The sequence below is a fragment of the Lonchura striata genome, chromosome 1 (genome assembly GCF_046129695.1).
Source record: "Lonchura striata isolate bLonStr1 chromosome 1, bLonStr1.mat, whole genome shotgun sequence".
NCBI lineage: Eukaryota > Metazoa > Chordata > Aves > Passeriformes > Estrildidae > Lonchura > Lonchura striata.
The window spans coordinates 116031801-116052214 of NC_134603.1; the positions used below are offsets into that span (position 1 = coordinate 116031801).

General features: G+C 39.4%; 1 protein-coding gene across 1 annotated transcript in view; it reads left to right on the top strand.

The window, feature by feature from the left end:
• The window catches only part of GADL1 (glutamate decarboxylase like 1), an 81717-nt gene that overhangs the window by 47379 nt on the left and 13924 nt on the right, over positions 1 to 20414 (top strand). Inside the window, exon 14 of the mRNA XM_021525866.2 lies at positions 148 to 237. Coding sequence (XP_021381541.1) covers positions 148 to 237 — 90 coding nt within the window. The remainder of the gene's footprint in view (positions 1 to 147; positions 238 to 20414) is intronic.

The window sequence follows — 20414 nt, forward strand, 5'->3', positions numbered from 1 at the left end:
CAAAAGATGACTTGAAGAAGGAAGTTTTAAAGGAAAGGGTATAACTCAAAGGATTCACCCTCACAAAAAATAAAACAGAACTCTTTGAAAAGCTGTGATATGTATCCCTATTGCATCTTATAAACAATCACTTGTTCTCTTGTTTAGCCGGAGTATGCAAACATCTGCTTTTGGTACATTCCACCGAGCTTAAGAAAAATGGAGGATGGACCTGAATTTTGGCAAAAGCTGCACCAGGTGAGTGTCATGTGTTACCTGAGGCTTATTGATTAATCTGTGTGCCAGATAAGAATGTGAAATAGCTCTCAGCTTTGCTCACCATTATAATCAATCAGTAGACTGGGGATTTAATCCTCAAATAGATGTTGGTAAGATTTAAGGTTTTTCTTAGTTTAGACAAATCTTATTAATTTTTTTCTTACTGTAAGAGATGTAAGCATTAGCAAGAGGAACGAGAGGGACAGTGTTGGTGCATCTCTTGTCTAGACAGATTATTCATTACCTGTTTCATATACTTAGTGCTGTCCTTGGAACTTGGCTTGCATTATCTGTGATAATCTATGATAATGCAAGCAAAGAAGTGCTTAAGAATGTATTTCTGATGTTAAACATAAATGGCAACAGGAATAAAATAGGAAAATGCTGTAGGAAAAGCTTCACAGATGAGTGTTTTGGTAACTCTTTGCCATGCTGATAGAAAGTCATGAACATCTTGGAAAAAAAAGCAGCAGTAAAATTTTGAATTTACTAGTGGAGAATCATTAGTTAAGACTTAATTAAGAAACCACTAGACATTGCGGTATTATGTTTTACTGAATACATTATTCTGTGAGGAATTGAATTTAATTCATTGTTTACTCATCTCTGTAAGAGCTGCAGTGTTCTGTGTTTATTATTTCATAGAACTTGCTACTAGAAGTTTAAACTAGAACATAGATGTGTGCATCATCTGCAAAATATATAGACAAGCATACATGCTTTATATACATGCTTCCTGTAACATCTGCTCTCATTTCAGCAGCTTTCACAGGAATTGCTTTCAATTTTTGCTGGAGTCTCTTTAGGAGGAATATATTCCTTAACCCTATCTGTACTGTTTTGGAAAGTATACTTTTGTAGTCCAGATCCATGCATAGCCACAGTATGGATGCAAGGGCTTGGCATTTACCATCCTTTCACAAGGCTGTGTTCCTTTTGTTTGGGGCTTCCCATCCTCTCCCTAGAGTGGAAGTCTTATATGTGAATATGTATGTGTGCATCTATCTATCTATCTATCTATATATATATGTGTGTGTGTGTGTGTGTGTGTATGTATACAGAGCTGTATAACAGCTCATCTACCCATGAAGGAGTGAGAATTTGGGAATGAGCAACTGGAAGGCATAGAAGAAAAAATGCTACTACTGTCACTGTTTGATTTATGTGGCTACAGATGGGACCAAGGAGGGAAGGGATGAAGCACAGCAAATGGCTTTGAGCACGTATATTTGAGTGGCTTATGGAGTGTAACTTACTGGTTCTTTGCTCTGTTACTCTATGGTGCTTCTAGTCAGGGTAGGGAATAGATTTATTTTATGTGCCAATATAGATAGATTGATTCTGGAAACACAGATTTCCTAACCAGTGTTTTTGGAAAGAGCATGGAGGGAAGGACACTTGCATGCAATTTCTTCCAAGAAATGACCACTGCTGCAGATCTCAACCAGTCTTTTCATGGGCAAGGTGACATTTTCTTGATTCTTATATCTCCTCTGATGAAAAGCTAAGAAATCGCAAATTCTAAGACATAAAGTATTTCACTCTTCCCTACAAAAGCCTGAAAAAAAAATCTAGTGCAAAACACACAAAAACTCCATAGCAAATGGCACAATATTCTCTCCTGTAGGAAAAAAAAAGAAAAAAAAAAAAAAAAAAAAAAAAAAAAAAAAAAAAAGATGATTGTAAGTTGTGTTATTTTAGACACTGCTGGGAAGTAGTTTGACGCTACAGAAGTGAGCCTGTTTCACAGTGAAAATATGTTATTTCACCTCCCTGATTCTTTATAGGGGTAGGTCTGAGGTTATTCTGGTTTTTGGATGCTGAGGGCTGGTTTGGGGCACAACATGTATCAGTGAGATGACAGCACTGGGTCAGAAAAAATAAGACAGACATGCTTTTTTCAGCTAAGATAAATTTGTTTTAACATTGCTGATGTAATATAATGCCCATGCAACCAGCATGGGCATTGTATTACATTAATCAGTACAAATATATTGTAAGACAAGAAGAAATTCATCCTGATCAGCAAGGTGTAAGTGATAAGAGCATTAAGACTGGAGAGATTGTTAGGTGGTACTGTTGATGGACAGATGGGGCTGTGACAGTTTCTTGATTGCGAGCAATTCCTGACTATTCCCATAATATCACTAAAATGAGCATTAAAATGCTTTCATTCACAATTTCTCCTTTCACATCACACTTTAACATCACAGTTATTTGGTTTATCCAGAAATCAATCTTTTTGTTGACCTGCATAACTGACAACAATTAAGGAAACATATGTCTTAAAAATCCCTAGGGCAAGTAATTGATTTTATTCAACTACTTGTTCAGCAATATTATTCAGAATAACATGCTGTCTTCTAAGGCTAGTTATATGAGTTTTAGTGCTGGTGAAAGTTGATAAGCAAATTGTTCAGATCTAAAGTCCTCAGCTTTGTGAAGAATTTGCATGGTCCTATGCAAAATAACCTTGGAGGTTTTCTGCTGTACTGGCTCTTCTCCAGTTTCCATGGCCCATTTTATATGGAAATGTGTCAGGACTGAGTGGATTGTAGCATGCTACCTGATTCTGATGTCAGCCTTCTTGTTGTCCTACATAGAATGTGTCTCTCAGAAGCTTACTTTTTTTTTTTTTTTTTTTTTTTTTTTTTTTTTTTTTTGGGGGGGGGGTGGGCAGGTTGTTTTCCAGAGCTTTCAATTTCAGCTGTGAAATTCAGGCTCTTCAGAATCTCCTACATTCAAAGCAGAAAGGTGATAGAAGACTGAAAGATTTGGAACAGCCACTAACTGGTCATTTGATTAATCACCTGAACAATTTAGGGAGTGAAAAAACAACACAATGGTGGGGGAAGTAAAGAACAGCATGACTAGTACATTCCTCTGTTATGCGTGAGATTGGGAATTCTGAGCACATCCAGTCTGACACCAATTTGATCTTTTGGGATTACAGCAGCAGCTGGCTGCTGTAGTGAAACTAGTTCTATAAACAGTGCAGCAAGGCTCTGGGTACAGTTAGATGGTCCAGGATAGTCCTGGATGCCCTGAACATTGAGCAGCACACTGAGGCAAGAGCAGACAGTATAGACCGTAAACGATCCCGTGCAAGATGTTTTCCAGTGCCATTCTTCACAAGTGAGGAGAGCTTTCTTCTCGTAGAAACCCTGCAAAGGGGTCCTCTGTGGTAATTGAGGAGTTGCTGGTAGATCCATCTAGAAGTATCAGCGGTGTTATTTTGTCATTGCAGACTGGGGGCTGCTGTCTCCAACCTGGAACTGACACAATTGTCGGGATGGAGGAGCGATGGCTTTGCTAGTGCTGTACGCGCCCCCCAGTGGGAATTTCGCTCCTTTTCCTTTGGCGACACACCGTAGGATTTGTTTGCTGCTGAGGATGGTCGGTGTGTCACAGGGTCACGGTGAGAAAAGCTGAGCTGGAAATTGCAAGGCAGAAATGGAACTGAGGGAAGAAGTAGAAACACATAAGCAGATGTCATTTCAATTTTTGTATTTTCTCCATACCTACAAATATCTATGCATATTTTTTCTTGTAACAGTCTTCTCTTTAGAAAAGTTAGCTTTCTCAGCTTATACTGAAATGCCTGCAGATGATGTAGAATTAGCTGATTGTTAGTGATAGCATTTCTGGAAAGCCTCCTGGCAACTTCCTGGCATTATCGTCCTCCAGACAGAGGATACTAAAGCACAAGGAAGAGTTTGAAGGGATACATTTGGAACTGTCCTGTTGCCATCCTGCTGCTAACCCAGTCAGCTAGCCATGTCTTACTCATTCTGGATCAGTTGGTAGTCTGCTGAAGCTCAGACTTTGGTCTGGCAGACCAAAAGACAACCCATAAGCACCTGTCTTTAGCAGACCCCTCCTCCTGCAGGACACTGGCCTTGTCAAATGATCCTGGAGCATAGCTGTGGGTAGAGTGCTATGTAATGAATACTTCTCAGTAAAGAAGGCTAGTGGTTTATTGCTAAGGACCACTTTAGACTTCAAAATCCAGGTTCAAAAAGCAGCAGTAGGATCCTAATAAGTATTTTGTGATTTACTAAACTTTGCCTGCTTTGCAGTTCTAAAAAACATATACTGGAGTATTAGATTTCCAATGGTTCCGTAAAGCTTTTATATACAGTAGTAACTTAAAATTCTAGAATCTCAGTCTCAGACTATACTTCTGGGATGCAGTTGGTGTTTTTTGGTTTTGTTTCCTTCCTTTCCTTTTGAGGATTTTTGGCCAAGTAATAAAAAGATTATTGGCTGTAATAAAAGGCTAAGGATGCAAAGTCATATTGAAGTAGTAATATTCTACTAAAGGCTGTATATCTTGAACTGCCATTTTGCCCCTCCTCTCTTCACCTTAGTAAAAGGTAATCTTATCCCAGCCTTTCTCTCCTGTTTAGGAGAACAATATATCTGTTAGCTGAAGGCATATTTGTAAAATAGCCTGTCATGCTGAATGGTGTTGTGATACGTTTGTGTAATGAGAGATTTCATATCAAAGCATAAATGTAAGGAGGCTGAAGAGGTGTTGCCTTGGCAACCCCTGAATCTTGTGGTCTTTGTAGTATAAATAAAAAAAAACTAATAAAGGACCAGATTCAACAGTAATTATATATTCAAAATACCTATTGATTATGGTGCAAGATTTGAATAGGAAGGGAAAACAAGACCTCCAGCTGCTAATATTAACGAAGTTTGTCCTCCACATTTTGGAAGAACAGAAGAAAAACTACGCAAGTTATACACAGTATTAAATGCAGTGAAATCAGGTTCATGCATAAGAAAGGTCCTAAATATGCCACTGCAAGTGTATTTCTACTTGGGATTTGTATGCAAAATGTTTTTTGATTTGCTGGCATCCCTGTGTATCACTCTGAGTTTTTCTTACACTAGAACAAGGAAGCAAATGATACTTTAATGTGCGTGTTTGAAGAGTAATGACAGAAACAGAGTTCTGTGAACTTTCCTTACATAAGTAACTTTTATGGTAGCAGGTAGCCTACTGCCTCTAGCATCTAGCTCAGTTTGACACCAGTTTTGATGAAGGGCCACAAAAAATGATGAGAAAAAAATGGTAAGATTTCCACAGAAATATACAGGTGTTAGATTGGCCAAATCATTGGCTTCCAGAACAAGCTTAGTGAGGAAGGAAAGGCTGTGGGTGATGTCCATCTAGACTTCACTAGTGCCATCAGTTAAGGTCTTTGTGCTTTCTCCTAAACCACCCCTCAAATCTTTTGTGGGCTTCAAGTAACAAAAATCTGCAGGTGAAAGAGATTGCTTTGGCAATCTTTCTTTTGACAGAGGATTGGTGGATTGTCATTTCAACATATCAGGTGGGATCTCTGAAGGGGCTCTTCAAATAAATTTGATTTCTCAGGGGAACCAAGGTCAGCAGAATGTGATGCTAAGAAGTTTAATAATAAAATAATTTTTTAAAGTAGCAACACCTCTTATTTCGCAACTGATACTGCATAATATACTGCAGCAGATGAATAAAATTTTTGTAGTTTGGTTGCATATAAATGACTTTTATTGTTAAGAAGAAAGGTCTAGGCTTTGATAAATGAGATGAAACAGTACAGTATAATATAATAGCAGAGAAAAATTATAGCAGTGTTTCAGTACCTCATTAATGAGGAATTTGCACACTTTCCCTTTTAATATGTGTCTTTTTCTGCAGTTTTATATAACTCATCAGTACAAAAATGACTGTAGCTGTTAATTAAACAAGGTATTTAACATTACTTTGTTTCAAATATATCCTCCATAGAATTGGGTTATAAGAATACAAAAATAATCTGCTTTTTAAATTGTTAATTCAAAGGAAAATATGTTAGTTTCTGACTGTACATCTGCTTATAACTGGAATTTATGTTTTTTTTCTCTTTCGTATTTATTGTTGCATGATTACTGAAGTAGTAGTGTTAGTCCAAGGGCCTGAATTGGCTGGTGAAGTCTTCATCAGGAGAAGTAGGAGTCAATGCTCTTGACAGTGCCCATTTCACCTTTGGCCTCCACCCAGGTGTTAGGGGCACTTCAGTTCATATCTTACATTGTTGAAGTTGTACACCTGCCTAACTTTCAGCCACATATAATGGTGTGTGAGAGTGACCTGATCTCACACTTGCTCTTTCATGGGATGTCTGGCATATCAGGTTTGTGTATGGGACTAGAACAGAGGTATATTTGTATGGCTGCATTGTGACTACAGTAGACGTAATAAGACAAAGCAAGGGTGTGAACTGCTTCCAGCCCATGCTTTCTATAATAGTCCTAAGTAATAATGTAGTAATTCATGGTATGACAGTCGTAGATATTTTTGTTCTAGCTATCTACTTTGTTCCTTATATCAGACTGACTTTTCAGGGTGTGTAGTATCAGATGGGCTCCAGTTGCAGGCAGTCCCATTCATGTAGAGACCTTTACATATGTTAGGCCAGTGGTACCTGTCTCAATTGAAGCAAATAGACAACAATAAATATCACTAAATAGTACATCTGGCAGCAAAACAATTCTATTTTAAAGGCATTGCTGTACAGCTGCTAAAATTACACCTTAATTCTTGGGGAAAAAAAAAAGAGAAGAAACCCTAGTGATTTTGATGATGAATGGTGGTTTACTAGATTAGAGTGCAGGGCAACTTTTGTCAGGGACTTAACATTGAGCTGTGTGTGTTCAAGGCACACTGGGGACTGAGGTCTATTGATCCCTGGTGCTCAGCCTACTGAAACGATCAAAGCTGGTGGGAGGGAGTCTGCTGCAGTTCCATATGTTGCACTCAAGTTGAACAAGGATTTCATCTTCCTCAAGCCACCTGCAGAGCAAGATTGCTCAGATCTCCAGAGATGAAGTAGGTTTCACACTAGTCGTTTCTTGCTTGAAATCCTTTTAACGATAATGGAGGGTCTGAATTTCTCCATGTGGTAATACACATAATGGCATGAAATGAAGCTGGGGGCAATACACAAAGTGGAGAGAAATATTGTTAGGTAATGAAGTCACAAGAGACCCACAGTTCCAAAGTAAAGGACCAAACCTTCCAGGGACGTGACTGCAAGGCGTGTTTCCGTCACGATATGTAATGCTCTGTGACGATACCTTAGTTGGCTCATGTACTAGGAGCCATATGGCCACAGGCTAAACATGGTACTTAATTCAGGTTAAAAAAGGAACAGTTGGTATGAATGTTCTTTCAGGACCAAAGCAAATCACCTATGGCAGTGGTATATGTTTTTTATAGGCATACTCCTTTCTTACAGGGAAAGCATGGGTTCCACTTGTCCAATATATTACAATTTTTGCATGCTGCCTCCTTTGACCTGAGGGTCACTCTAGCTTTCAGTTCAGACATTGAAAATAACCTGTTTTCAAATCTTTGCATGGTTAAAAGCTTCACATATAATGAATCTTTCTGTTTATATACAGAAAGCTTCTAAAAAGTCCAATTTTGTGACTGATAGGTCAACAGAGGTGGTGGGGATTCAGTGGAACTGCATTCTCCACTTTATCACACTGACTCAATTTACTAAAGGACACTTAAACACTGCATAAGAGCTCCTTGCTATTTCTGTGTGAACAAAGACAGTACTTTTAAATTTGCATGGCTTTCAAATAGATGCAAGTTGTAACCTAGAGCAGCAGATGCTTTGCACTCATTGTTAAGCATCTCTTAAATTGTGGAAAGACCAAGAGGGTAAAACAACCCCATTTCTTTTCCAGAAAGGTGAATGTGTTTGGGGAGACTACATGAAAGTGATGTAATTAATAGAAATTAAGCAGCTGGTTGGCAACAGAAAATGGTTTTCTCTGTGTTTGGGCACAGATTGAAAAAGCTAATCTGAAAACTATGTCAATTATGACATTTTTTAAAAGCAAATACTAAACTATTTTCTGAGTATAGAAAACAAAAGGGAATTTGTAATTAATGTAGGGGTTTATTGTGTCTCTTTGCTTGTTTGCACTAAGAGCACTTCAGTGTCATCCTTGTTTGTACCTTTCATTTCCCAACAACATAACAAAAATAAGTGCTTCTTACTTGGAGTCATGTTGCTCCACAGAAAAGTATTGCATTTTTGTTCATTACTGCTGTAGAAATGAAAAAAATCCTATATTTTGTATTGCAACACTGTGAAACTCTTTAGAACTGTCTGTATGCAGTGTTTCAATGTAGATGCATGTGTGTTCCTATGCATACACATGTATATGGGTGTGTATTTACCCACTGGGGTCATATAAAGGAGAATTATTATTGAAAGGCAGAGGATGGAATAACATATAGTGTTAGTCAAGTAACTTCATTGTAAAAAAACCACTTGTAAAAGGAATCACAGAACAGTTGATGTTTGAAGGGAGCATTGCAGGGTTTTGAGTTCCTGACTCCTAGAGTCTGTTGTCCAGGACAATGTCCAGGTGACTTGTTAATATCTCCAAGGATGAGACACTCCATAACCGCCCTGGGCAGGTCTTTCATCACCCTGACAGTGAAAAAGTACATTCAGATTCTTGACTACATAGCACTTGTTTGCCCAATCAGCATGTATTTTCCTCTGCTTAAATGGGACTAATTGCACTTCCTTTGCTTTATTTTAGAGTTAGAACATATTGATTAATATTTTAAATGGCTTTTTGTGCCTCTCTGTGAAGAGAACTGCTTTTAGCAAGAAAGCAGTTTGAAGACACTCAACACATTTTGTTCTGCCTGTCCTTATGGACTTTGTTCTCTTAAAGCAGCGCTGTGCTCCTGAATACCTGTGCACCCCTTCGTTCTGCTCTCTCAGTGCCACATGCACATTAATAACCAATGATAGAAGAAAAAAAATTCGAGTTACAGGTTGAACTCCAAACTACTGCTTTTCTGAAAGTATCATAGATCATGTTTAATAGCCTGTGGATCAAAATGAAACCCAGTATATATCACAGGGTAACTCAATAATTGAAGCATTCTGGGAATGTCTAAGTACTGGGATGTTGAGATCCCTAGAAGCTTCATGCTGTGCTCTTTTTACCTGAAGAAAGCCTTATAATCTATTTTTTTATAACAAATTGTAATCATATTTTAATGCACCAACTTAAATTATTTTATCTGATGTTCAGGGGAACAATAAAGTCCCTTTTCTACCCCTTCCACCTCCTAATTTTCTGCAAATGAGAAAAACAGTCCTTGAGAGACATTAGCATTTCAGAGTATCTTCAGTACATTTGACTCATGGCTATCCCATCTCTGTCCTGGGTGTCTGCAGAATGGTCCCCCAGGAGCACTGAACATGTTCTCTGGCTCTGTGAAGCTGATCTATCTGTCTGCCAGCTCTGAATTTACTCCTTTCATATGAGAAGCCTCAGGGGCTCTCTGAAGAATCCTAACTGGTCTCCTGGTGATGGGAAAGCAATAATTTGCAAGCCTGAAGCTGCACAGGTGGTCCTGTGTGGGTATGGGAAGGATGTATAGTTTTGTCTCAGAAAAATAACAGTAACAGAAGGGTTTTGTGGACTTGCTGTTCTGTGGTTTGCACAAGGGATAAATTCTTTTCCTATTTAAATATGGTAGAAGGAAGGCTGACTTTTCCAGCACCCCGACAGAGAAAAAAACTTGGAATGGAAGTGTAGGAATCCTGGAAAGACTGAGACCCTTGAACCTTTCTTGCCTGAGTATTACAGGGCTGGTGTGCCAGGGCTGTGCTGTGTGTGACCAGGCCAGACCTGGGCTGGTGCAGGCTGTGCTGGCTGACCTGGAGCCCTTGGGCTGGGGCAGCGAGGCAGCTGTGCAGCCCAGGTCAGGTCCTTTCATGGAGTTTAATGGTGCTCCTCAAAGACCATCAGGTTTTCACTGCATTGTTTCACCTTTGTGAACTTCTCCTAGAGCTGCCTTGCTGCAGCTGCCCAAGCTATGGCTCCCTGGCCTTGAGAGGATTTTGGTATGCAGTTCAGAGGATCTGTTTTACAGTGGGAGTTTGAACTGAATGGTGGTGAGGTGATTTTTAGGTGAGCATTTTAGGGTGCACTAGGGACTGGCAAGGGAACTGCCCACCAGAGCCACTGCCTTGATACATGATGGCTATATATATTCCTTTATGATAGTTATATATACTCATTAACCTCACTAATAATTGGTATTTCAATGCTGAAGGGTATGTGTAGGATAACAGTAACATCTACTCCTCCCCCTGCTCCTATGCATAGGATGAATCTCACTGACAGTGAAAGCAAAGCACGTGGCCAAGCAAAAATCATTCTTAGCAGTTGTTTAATTGTTAATGCATGATTTGTCTGGCTTTTGCACTAATTAAACCGCAATGTGGAATGGAAGGCACCATTTTTTTGGTGCCTTTTCCTCTGCAAGGGTGTGGTAACAGGACCTTCTCTGAGTGCTTTAGATAGAAAAGGTACTTGAATATCAGAAGTTGCAGGTGGGTGAATGAACAGAAAATAGTAGTGTGGTCTATTGGTGGTGTTTTTTTAAATGAACCTTTTCTACACTGCTCAATAAAGTTCTTTCTGGTGGTATTGGTAGGGCTACCAACTCTGCCAGCTGGTACCTGCTGTGGTTTCTGAATGAAACAAGTGTCTTCCAGCATTCTGTTTGTTTGATATATTTAATAAATAACAGCAGAGAATTGACCACAGTGCAGTAATAGTGATCATGAGATGAATAGCATAGTGATTTTTTTGGTCATTTTCTAGTGAGCTGGACAGAAGGAAAATAAAATCTTTGAGTTTCACCATTAATTAATAGGCTGCTACAACATGAATTGCTATGTGTTTGATGGAAAAATAAGATATTTTTTCTGTTTTATCAGCCAGAAAAGAGCAGTTGCTGAACAGAATAAGTTTTTATTTTGCCTCACAGTAAACTTCCACTGTAGTCTGAAACATGGGTGACAATTTCACCACTGGCTTAGCCTGTCTGGGAAAATATTTCAATCTATTTGTTATATCAGGCATAAGTGTGACTCTCATAGCAGTGGAGTTTCAAAGGATGTGGGCAATTGGGCAAATGCAGCATCTCTAAAAAATAATTGTTATCATAATTTATAGTTCACAAATATTTGATCAAAGAACTGTTTAGGGGTTGTTTTAGGGTACTGTCATTGTCTACTTGGCCAGCTCTGTATTTTGGGGACTCTTCTCTGAGCAGACCAGTGACTTTTATATAAGCATGTCTTGTAGAATGGCATCTATTCTTGACTGGAAAACATCAAGGTATAGTAAAACTGAGACATTCTTCGGTATCTCCTTTCAATGGCTAATTAGCCTTCCTGTACAAAATGGTGGTGAAAAAATGCTTATCCACACTAAAATAGCCTTCTCTAATGCGTTTTCCCCTTTTCCCCATAAGTTATCATCAAGTCACTTCTCATTCTTCTATTTATAAACTAAATAGATTAATATCTTTAAATCTTCATTAGACATTGAATTATTACTGTGGCTGTCATCATCATCCTTCCCATTTTTCATTATTGTAAAAAAACCCCAACAAACATCTGAAATATGTATTTCTTGCCAGCACCTGTGTTTGTTAGCACCTCTTTTTCCACTACTGTATGTGGAGATAAAATTGTCTCCCTAATGCCTGTGCACTTGTTTATAAAATCATGGATCATATTATATTTTTTCTTCTACTGTATTTCTTTGGGAGGCTCTGTAAAAAAAAACAAAAACATATATATAGGTGATGACTGCTGAAATGAAAAGTTTTCTTGTGTATATATTACTCATTTGAGAACAAAATAAATTGTCAAGACATCTTGGGTGGTTTGGGTTATTTTTCCCATTGGCCTATGGAAAACAAACTGACATCCCAGATAAAGCAGTGGATCTTGTGAATCTTTGTTTAAGAGCAGTCTTGACTGTTTTAAAGCACTCACATAAATGACCTAATTACAAAACTTTGTAGTCTGCCTCTTGACAGAACTTTTAAAAGCTGATTTTGAGTTGGGTGTAGAGTGAAAAAAATTGCAGAGAAGTCAGTGTTTTACCAGGAAGGATTTTTGGCTTCCGATGTGTGACCTGGACGCTCATATGAGTTTTGTTTTCTTGTTGACTGCTGCAGTCTTTTCAGAGTCACTGTTTTTAGGGTTGTCATCCATTTTGAGCTGTCTCTGTTTTTTCTTTGCATGCATAACTTACCTTTTGAGTGAGTTTGAGCAGTCCAGGTCTGTGCAATGGGTTGTTTTCCTCATTTTTCTACCTTGTGAGTCTCTTACTTGCAAATGGTTTCAGCTGTCATTTATTGACTTTCAGAAAACCAACAGTGAGGATCAGCATCAAGGTTAATCCCGGTCTCTGTGGAGCCTCACTAGCAGCAATGTTTGATTGACATTTTGTTTTTCCTGTGCAGGGGAATATGCTAGTTATTCAAATTTTGCTTGGTTCAACTGCATTCCTATTGTGAGGTCCTAATTTTTTTTTTGTGCTGTTCCTGTGTGAATTGGTCCTGCTATTTTTCATTCTAATGGCTTGTGTAAGGCTTTCCTATTAATGCTCTAAGTGCAAATAAATCATCAAGAAAACTTGGAATATCAGCAAAATAATGAAGGTGGGCTGACCCAAAAAATGATGCTTGGCAAAGATATAAATATAACTGAACACAAAAGACTACATTTTGAATCTGTTTGTATAAATTTTAGAATTTCAATGTATTCTTACCCTTTAACTCATTATAAATTAAATCCAGCACAAACTTTTCTTTTTTAACTTCAGGTTCACCTTGACTTAAGCAAACTTATTCATTAGCTCTATCTCCTTTCCACTTCTAATACTAGTGCTTGTTTTCTGAAATTGCCACACTATCCTCAAAAATCATCCACAGTTTCAGTGAGCTGTTTTTAATCTTAGCCATCCAGGCCTATAGATCTAAAAAATTCTCTTCAGTAGATCTTTAACATCCTGATGGCTGACGATGGCTTGGAAAGCTCATCTGATTTGTAGTAGGAATCCCTCCCAGCAGAAAAAGAAAGCTTATTGAACATTTCTGCCTTGCCTGTATTGTTAATGATTTAACCATGCATAGGGCTTCAGTCATCCCTAATGTACATACTAAACTGCTTCTTTCCTTAGTTCTGTCAATCAAGGTTTTATTTTCCTTCTGATAAATTTACTTCATGTCACATTTGTATTGATTGCTATCTGATCTGCTTCCCTCTTTCAACTTGTTAAATATTGCTTTGCTATCTTCCCTTTGCCAATAAATCGGGATGGGCTTTTAGATAAAGCTGTCTTCTTTCTTGATTGAAGGATTGCAGCTTTTGGCCATCTAATCTCTTCTTAAAGAGCTTTAAGCCTTCATCTATCTTTTCCACCTGAAGTTTTTTGGAAATTAAGTCTTTTAAAACAGTCTTTGTGATTGTGACCATCATTTTCCTTAGGCTTCACTGAGTATAGTGAAGCTGTGATGAGTTCACAGAAGGGGAAGTACTGATTTATAGACCAGTGAGTAATTTCTTTGGGCTACAATATGGTTGGAAATGAAGATGTATCATACTGGGTCTGCTGGTGAGTTGGGATAGGGTGTGCAAAACTGATCGTTGTATGAATTAGAGCCTGTGGATGTGACAGGTCAGGGCATGGTAACGGGATGTGGTGTCTGCTGGGGAGGAAGGTAAGAGAAGGCCAGTGTTGGGTATCCATGCATCTTGGCTGTTTGAATGATGCCTCTGTTTGATTAATATAATGTAGATTTCTACAGCTATCCCATCTCTGGAAAGGTTCAGGGTCAGCCTGGATGGGGCTTTGAACAACCTTGATGTAGGTGAAGGTTTCCCTGCTCGCTGCAGGGTTGTTGGATCAGATAACCTTGAAAGGTCAACGTGAACTATTCTTTGTACCGTTTGTGCTTCTGAATCAGGTTGTTTTTTGTTACACTGCGCTCAGGCCATGTTTTCCCCCATTCCCCGGACACCTGTGACTCTGATCAGATAAACCTGGACCCCTCCTTCCTGCCCTGACAGGGTTGGCAGAGAGCCAGAGAAGCCCTCCCTGTCCAGAGCCTAGATAAACCCCTGACCCTTCCTGTTTGCCCTCTTTGCCCCCGCTCTTTCCCCTGGACATCATAGAATGAAGAGCTAGAAAACCACATCAGCGTAAGAGCCTCTTTTGGAAATCTTTGCCCATCTCCTGATGTTCCTCCCCTCAAGGTCTTGGGTCTCTGGGTTAGCCTGATAATTTAGGTGATGAGAGGGGAAAAATGTCAGTTTTTAACTATCAACAATACTTATGAGGTGGTTGTGTCAACTGCACTGCTGAAGCTGCCAAGGTGCTCTGCTGGAAGTGGCTAGGGATGGTGGCTAGGACCTAGCTGGAGGACCTGCCCTGCATCCCAAGGATGGGAATTCTGCCGTGTCCGCAGCCGTGCCAGGGCGCAGGGCTCGGGTCCGGCCGGCTGAAGAGCCGCCGGCGCAGCCGGGGTTCCCTCTGGAGCGCGGATTTCCAGGAGGATTTGCAGCCGCGGGTTGCAGTAGAGCCGGGTGACCATCGGGGGGCACCAGAGCGACGGCAATGCCGGGGAGCGCTAATTAACGCTCCGGCTGTTAATGCCTCGGGCGCAGCCACGGAAAAAACCCGGGGTTTGAGCAGGGCAAGGAATTTCTTCCACTTCTTAAATCAACATAATTTCCTCACTAATACTGCAAGCTCTATTTTGAAGTCACGAGCTGTTCAAGATTAAACTAGCAAGCGTTTCCAGGCAGCACTAGCTTTTCCTTTAATTTCTTTTCTCTTTTTCTTTTCCCCTTTCAATCCTTTGTTCAAAGTTATATATTGATTTGCAAGGTTTAGACAAAAAAGTTACTTTGAATAAGATGTATTGAATAATTATCATTGAGAGATCAGTGTCTAATAAAATAGGAAACTTGGGAGGATTTTACAATTCTTTCTAGGCATTTGAGTGCCTTATATGGAGCCTGAACACAGTAGTAATAGCAGAGTTAGTATATTATATTTTTATATATAGTTATTACATTTTAATATATAGTTAGTATATATATATTCTTAACAGTAGTTGAGTGCTTTTTTTTGTTTGTTTTGTGGAATTTTTTATTTTGTTTTTGCTTTTCCCTTGAGAATTCAGCTAATGGTCTGAATTTCAGATGTAAAGGGATACCTATAGACATTATTTCAGGCTTGTTGCTGTATGAGGTTATTAGCATGGGTAGATCTTGTATAACAGTGTCTATAGGCTACTGGTAAGTCATGGTATTGAAGCATTTTTGACTGCTTCTTCGCCTGGCCTCATAAGAAATTGGGGGGAAGGAAGCATTTTTTCCCTTAAAAAGAAGGCTGTTCTACTGTCTACAGGCAAAGTCTTCTTCCCAGTGTCTCCTGAAACTCCTGCTAATATTTTATGGAAATTCACAATATTAATATTTAATATTGAAGATATGAGCCTGTTTTAGTAAAGACGTATTTTCTGTTATGTTTTGTTTAAGTAAGTTTCTGAGGGTGATGATTTTGAGTTTCTGTGGGTGGAGCCACAGTATGACTTCTGAAAAGCAAGTCTGTTATCCGAGAATTGGCCTTGGTTGGCTAGTACTGTTGAAAAGCATAGTCCAAATTGTCCTGAGTCATCTACAACAGTCAACACCTAAAGCTACCAAGTGCTTTTATCCCCAGTGGTACTGGTAGTCTTCCTCTGTCCCGTTATCCTACTGATTTACCAGCCTTGAAGTCCTCCCGCTTGCATGAATAAATGTTGAAGTGCAAGCAGAACATTAGTCTTTTAGTTGGACTTTAGTTATAATGATGCACACAATTAACTTTTGTAAGTGAAGAATTTTGCAAATAGTGTTTCTGACTTGACAATAAATCAGAAAACAGTGAAATAAATGTAGCATTTAAACATATGGAAGAGGCTTGGTGAAAGGACTCCTTGCTTGAAACCATGTTGCTCCTTCTCACTAAGTAAGTTGGGCTGAAAAAGACACTATTTCACTATGCAGGTCTTGCTTTCTTTATCTCCCTAGTTCATCATAATCAAGAATGCTAGAAAATAGTATTTTCATGAAACATCAGGCAGCTAGGGGCATCTGGAAATTCCCGCTTTTTCAAGTTCACTAAGCCTATTTGGGATCTTCTAGAAATGATGAAAAGAATTGTTACTCCTGCTGCTGCTTAACTTTAAATCGTTCAGTCCTTAAACCCGTGCAGTTCTTTAATTCATGCACTAGATGGTGATCAAAAGCAGCCCAAGTTGTGTTCTCTCCCCAAATTCACAGCTGACATTGGAAAATGAAAGCACAAGACTGACGAGGTTTCCTGCCAAGCTCTTAAACTTTACTCACTGTCCAGTAATGACAAATTTATTTAGTAGAATCATCTTAGAGATTAAGATAGAGGTGCTGCTAAATAATATATCCTGTTCCAACTGTGATTTTTTAAAATCAGTTGCTGGATAAAAGTGTAGGAAGTGCTTCTCTCTGTCAGATCGTAAAAGATTCATCAAATATTCCATAACTTCAAGCTAGGGTTAGTGTTGTTTCCACAATACAGGAATTCAAGTATATTAGTTCTTAAAATAATTGCTATGGACTGAAACTTAAGTGTCTGAATGTACAGATTGATTACCATTGGCAAAGAGAAGGTAGTAATGAAAAAGCAGGGGGGCATTACTCTGCAAACATGATTACTTTTTTTTATAAGATTAAAAACAAACCAAGGAAAATCCCTTTCTGCACTGCCCACCCTGAAATTATAAAACCTGCTCTAGTCCTGAACTTTCAGATTACTACTGGCTTCAAGGGAAGATTGCAAGATGTGTTTTGGATTCTGTAGCTGGAAAAAATGCTGAAGATAATCTCCACTGAAGAGAATCTGTCAAAAATATTCTTTTACTGAAAAAGGCAAGGTATAATATTCAGGAATGGAGGCTGACAGGTGGACCTAGACAGATCTGGGACAAGGGGAAATCTAATATGGTATGGTGCAGAGTGACTGTAGGTAGCAAATATCAATGGTGCAGTGTTTAGATAGCAAGAGGGAAATGTACAAAACACAGAACTGTAAGATGATGATGTACAACACACTGGACTGTACTATAGCTATTATAGGCCAAAAAATATATTTCAAACAAGCAGCTAAAAGAGGGAGCGTATCACATGAACAGTAAATGTTAATAGCAGGGAAAAGTTATTTTTTGTTCTCTGTGTAAATCTGTAAGGAAGCAGAAGCCTGTCTTGTGACTAGAGCTCAGAGCCACTCGCATGCATACATCCTTCCTCTGGCAAGGTTAAAAGCTGGTGGAGAGAACCCTCATTCTGCTCTGGTGTGGGAGGAGTTGCCATGGGTGATGGCTATGGCAAAAGGTGCAGTGCTCTGGAGCCACCTCCATGTATGGAAAGATGGATGAGATCTGATGATGCATGCAGCAATGGCATGGCTTAAATTAGGCTTAAACTGAACATCTGGGTTGTCTTTTCTTTTTTTTTTTCTTTTTTTTTTTTTTTTTTCTCCTGAGCAGAATGCTGGCATTCAGTGCAGAGTCTTTATCCCACAAGCTGGGTAAAGAGATTCCCTCTTAGATTTAACCTCAGTGTAAATATTTGTAACTCTTTGTGACTTCTCTGAGGCAGGCAGTGAAGGCACAGATCATGGTGGTTAGGAAGCTGGATAACAGCAAATACATATTTGTTCACAGGCAATTGTAGGGTTAAAAGAGTAAAAGGAAATTTGATGCAGCTACAACATGTTTTACACTGATGATCTGTGTAGCAATGAGGAAATGCATGGAAAAGCAAAATTCCAGACAACTGAACTGATTATATGATTCATACACTGACTTTTTCATTCAGCACTCATCCCAGTTATAATGAGAATCATCTGAATGAAGTAAAATAGCCACAGTTTGAAGTAGGAGGGCAGTAGCCTATAGCCATGCTAGATGCGAGAGTCATTTGCTCTGTAGCCTCTTGGAGAGCTGTGCCATGTATAAGATGGAGCTTTTCCTTTGGCTTGTTTTTTGTGTTTGTGTTTTTTGGAGGGGTACACTGCAACTCTGACTTTAATTCTAAATTGATCCTACACAGCTGCACGTATACATATATGTAACATATGCATACAGATAATCTGTGCTTTCAGAAAAAATTAATCTTTGCATGTACACATGGCCAACTTGGCAGCAGTGCACCAAAGGAATTTGTATGTGCTAAATTTATAAAAACTGGCTCCAAACACAGAAGGGAAATAGCGTCAAGAGAGTTGAGGCACACCCTTAGGATGGTGTTAGCACGTATTCTCACAACTGTTCTTGGTTAAAGATGGCTCTTGCTCAAACAGCATCAGAAATGCAAACCTCATATTGCCTCATTCTGTGCAGTTTAAGTTTTTGATCTTAGACGACTTAACATATGATAAAATAATGAGGTAAAAACATATGTGGGTTTAATCCTAGTCTGAAGTTCTATTTCAAGTTCATGCCAAATGAAGCTCCACCCCAGAGTTTTCTAATGATCAGTGTGCATTTGTGGGACCAATGGGATAAAATGCAAATTATTTCTTACATACAGAAAATTATTCAAAGCACAGAGCCCAGCCATTTCAATGAAAACCACAGAATCATAGAATGGTTTGGGTTGGGTTATCAACCACAGAAAAGACTTTAGAGCAGTGGCAATTCAGGACAATGTCAGAAGGTGGCTGGCCTTGGGGCCCAGCAACATTGCTCTTTTTTCAGCCCACTGTGTTTCCGTGTCCCCAAGTCCAGTGAGCACACAAATTCCAAGATGCACACACACACGCACACACACAGAGAGAGAGAGAGAAAATAGGTGATATAGACACAGTCTGCTGCAGAGATCAGCACAGAGAGCAGTGTCTTTACTGGCATCCCCATGAACACATCTAAAATCATGTCATACAGACATGGGCACTGCAAACAATCGTATTCTATTCAGCTGGTAAGGCCTAAGTCTTGAAATATACGTACATTCCCGTCTCTCTAGTAGCTGGTTTTGGAAATTGAGTCTATCCAGTACTTATACCTTGGTTGCAGGTATTCAGACCTCCTGTCCTGCTATCTAGTTTGTCCATCTTGGAGTTTATTAATGTTCACGCACCCACACAGAAGAAAGAAATTGGATTTAATAAGAATAAAGTATAGCCTGCAGTGATTAAGTGCAGGAGTGAGATAGGTAAGGATGATGACCATCTGTTTGTTTGTATCTGCCCTGTTAATCTTATTTTCCCTGTATTTTAATGCGCAAAATCACTTTGGTTGGAAAAGACCTCCTGACCTCTCTCTGTTCAGACCTTTGGTTCTTCACCTAAGCATTGCATAATGCATTTTTCACACCTAGTTCCCCTTGAATCTTCTTGTACCCTGGATATCCTCCCTCTGTTTTGTCCAGTGCAGCTTTTGTGGCAACCCGCCTTAGATTAGAAACAGCAGAGGAACATGGGTTTTAGATAGCTTTGATTCAAGATAAACTGTCTGCATGGACTTCATCTTACCTTACTTTAGCCAGCTAAAACTTAGGCAGAGGTTTGCTGCTAAAGCCCGTAGAGGAGGACAGAAGATTTTCCAGACTGGGCCTGTCTATCTTAAGGCCTGTCTTATTCTAGGATGAGATGAATCTCTCTGTAGCAGTGCCTCTTTTTCTCCCTTAACTAAAGGCAAAGCCTAGATGGCTAGCATAGGCTATATGCCTAACCTTTAGACAGCCAAAATGGTGGGAATAGAATCCTACTTCCACATTTTATCCTCAGTGCTGGAGGCTGTGTCTCTGGGTAACATGTTGTAAAGTTCAATCTACCTAACACTTCCTCTCAAGCTGTTGCTCCCTGTATGTGCAAGGTTCTTACAAAAATAACCAACTACAGTCTGTAAACAGTGTGGGTCCTGAAGGAAAAATACTGTCAAGGATCAATCTAAGTCAATATACAGAGGTGGAACTTGGGAAATAGTAGTCTGTGTTAGTGATGTGTGTGGTATAAAGAAGATGGAGTGGCCAGGACTTGCTTTTGTGTGATCCCTCACTAAGCCTTCACCAAGAGTGAAGCTCAGAGCAGTCAGCAGCCCTGGGTGTGCGCTGTGGGGTGCTGCCCACTGGAGGAGCTGGCATCTGCACTGCAAGGGGGACACTCTGCATTGCAGCTTGCTGCTGCTGTTCAGCTGAGGTTCCTCCAGGAAGGAAACCTCTTTGACCCAAATTGGATGAGTT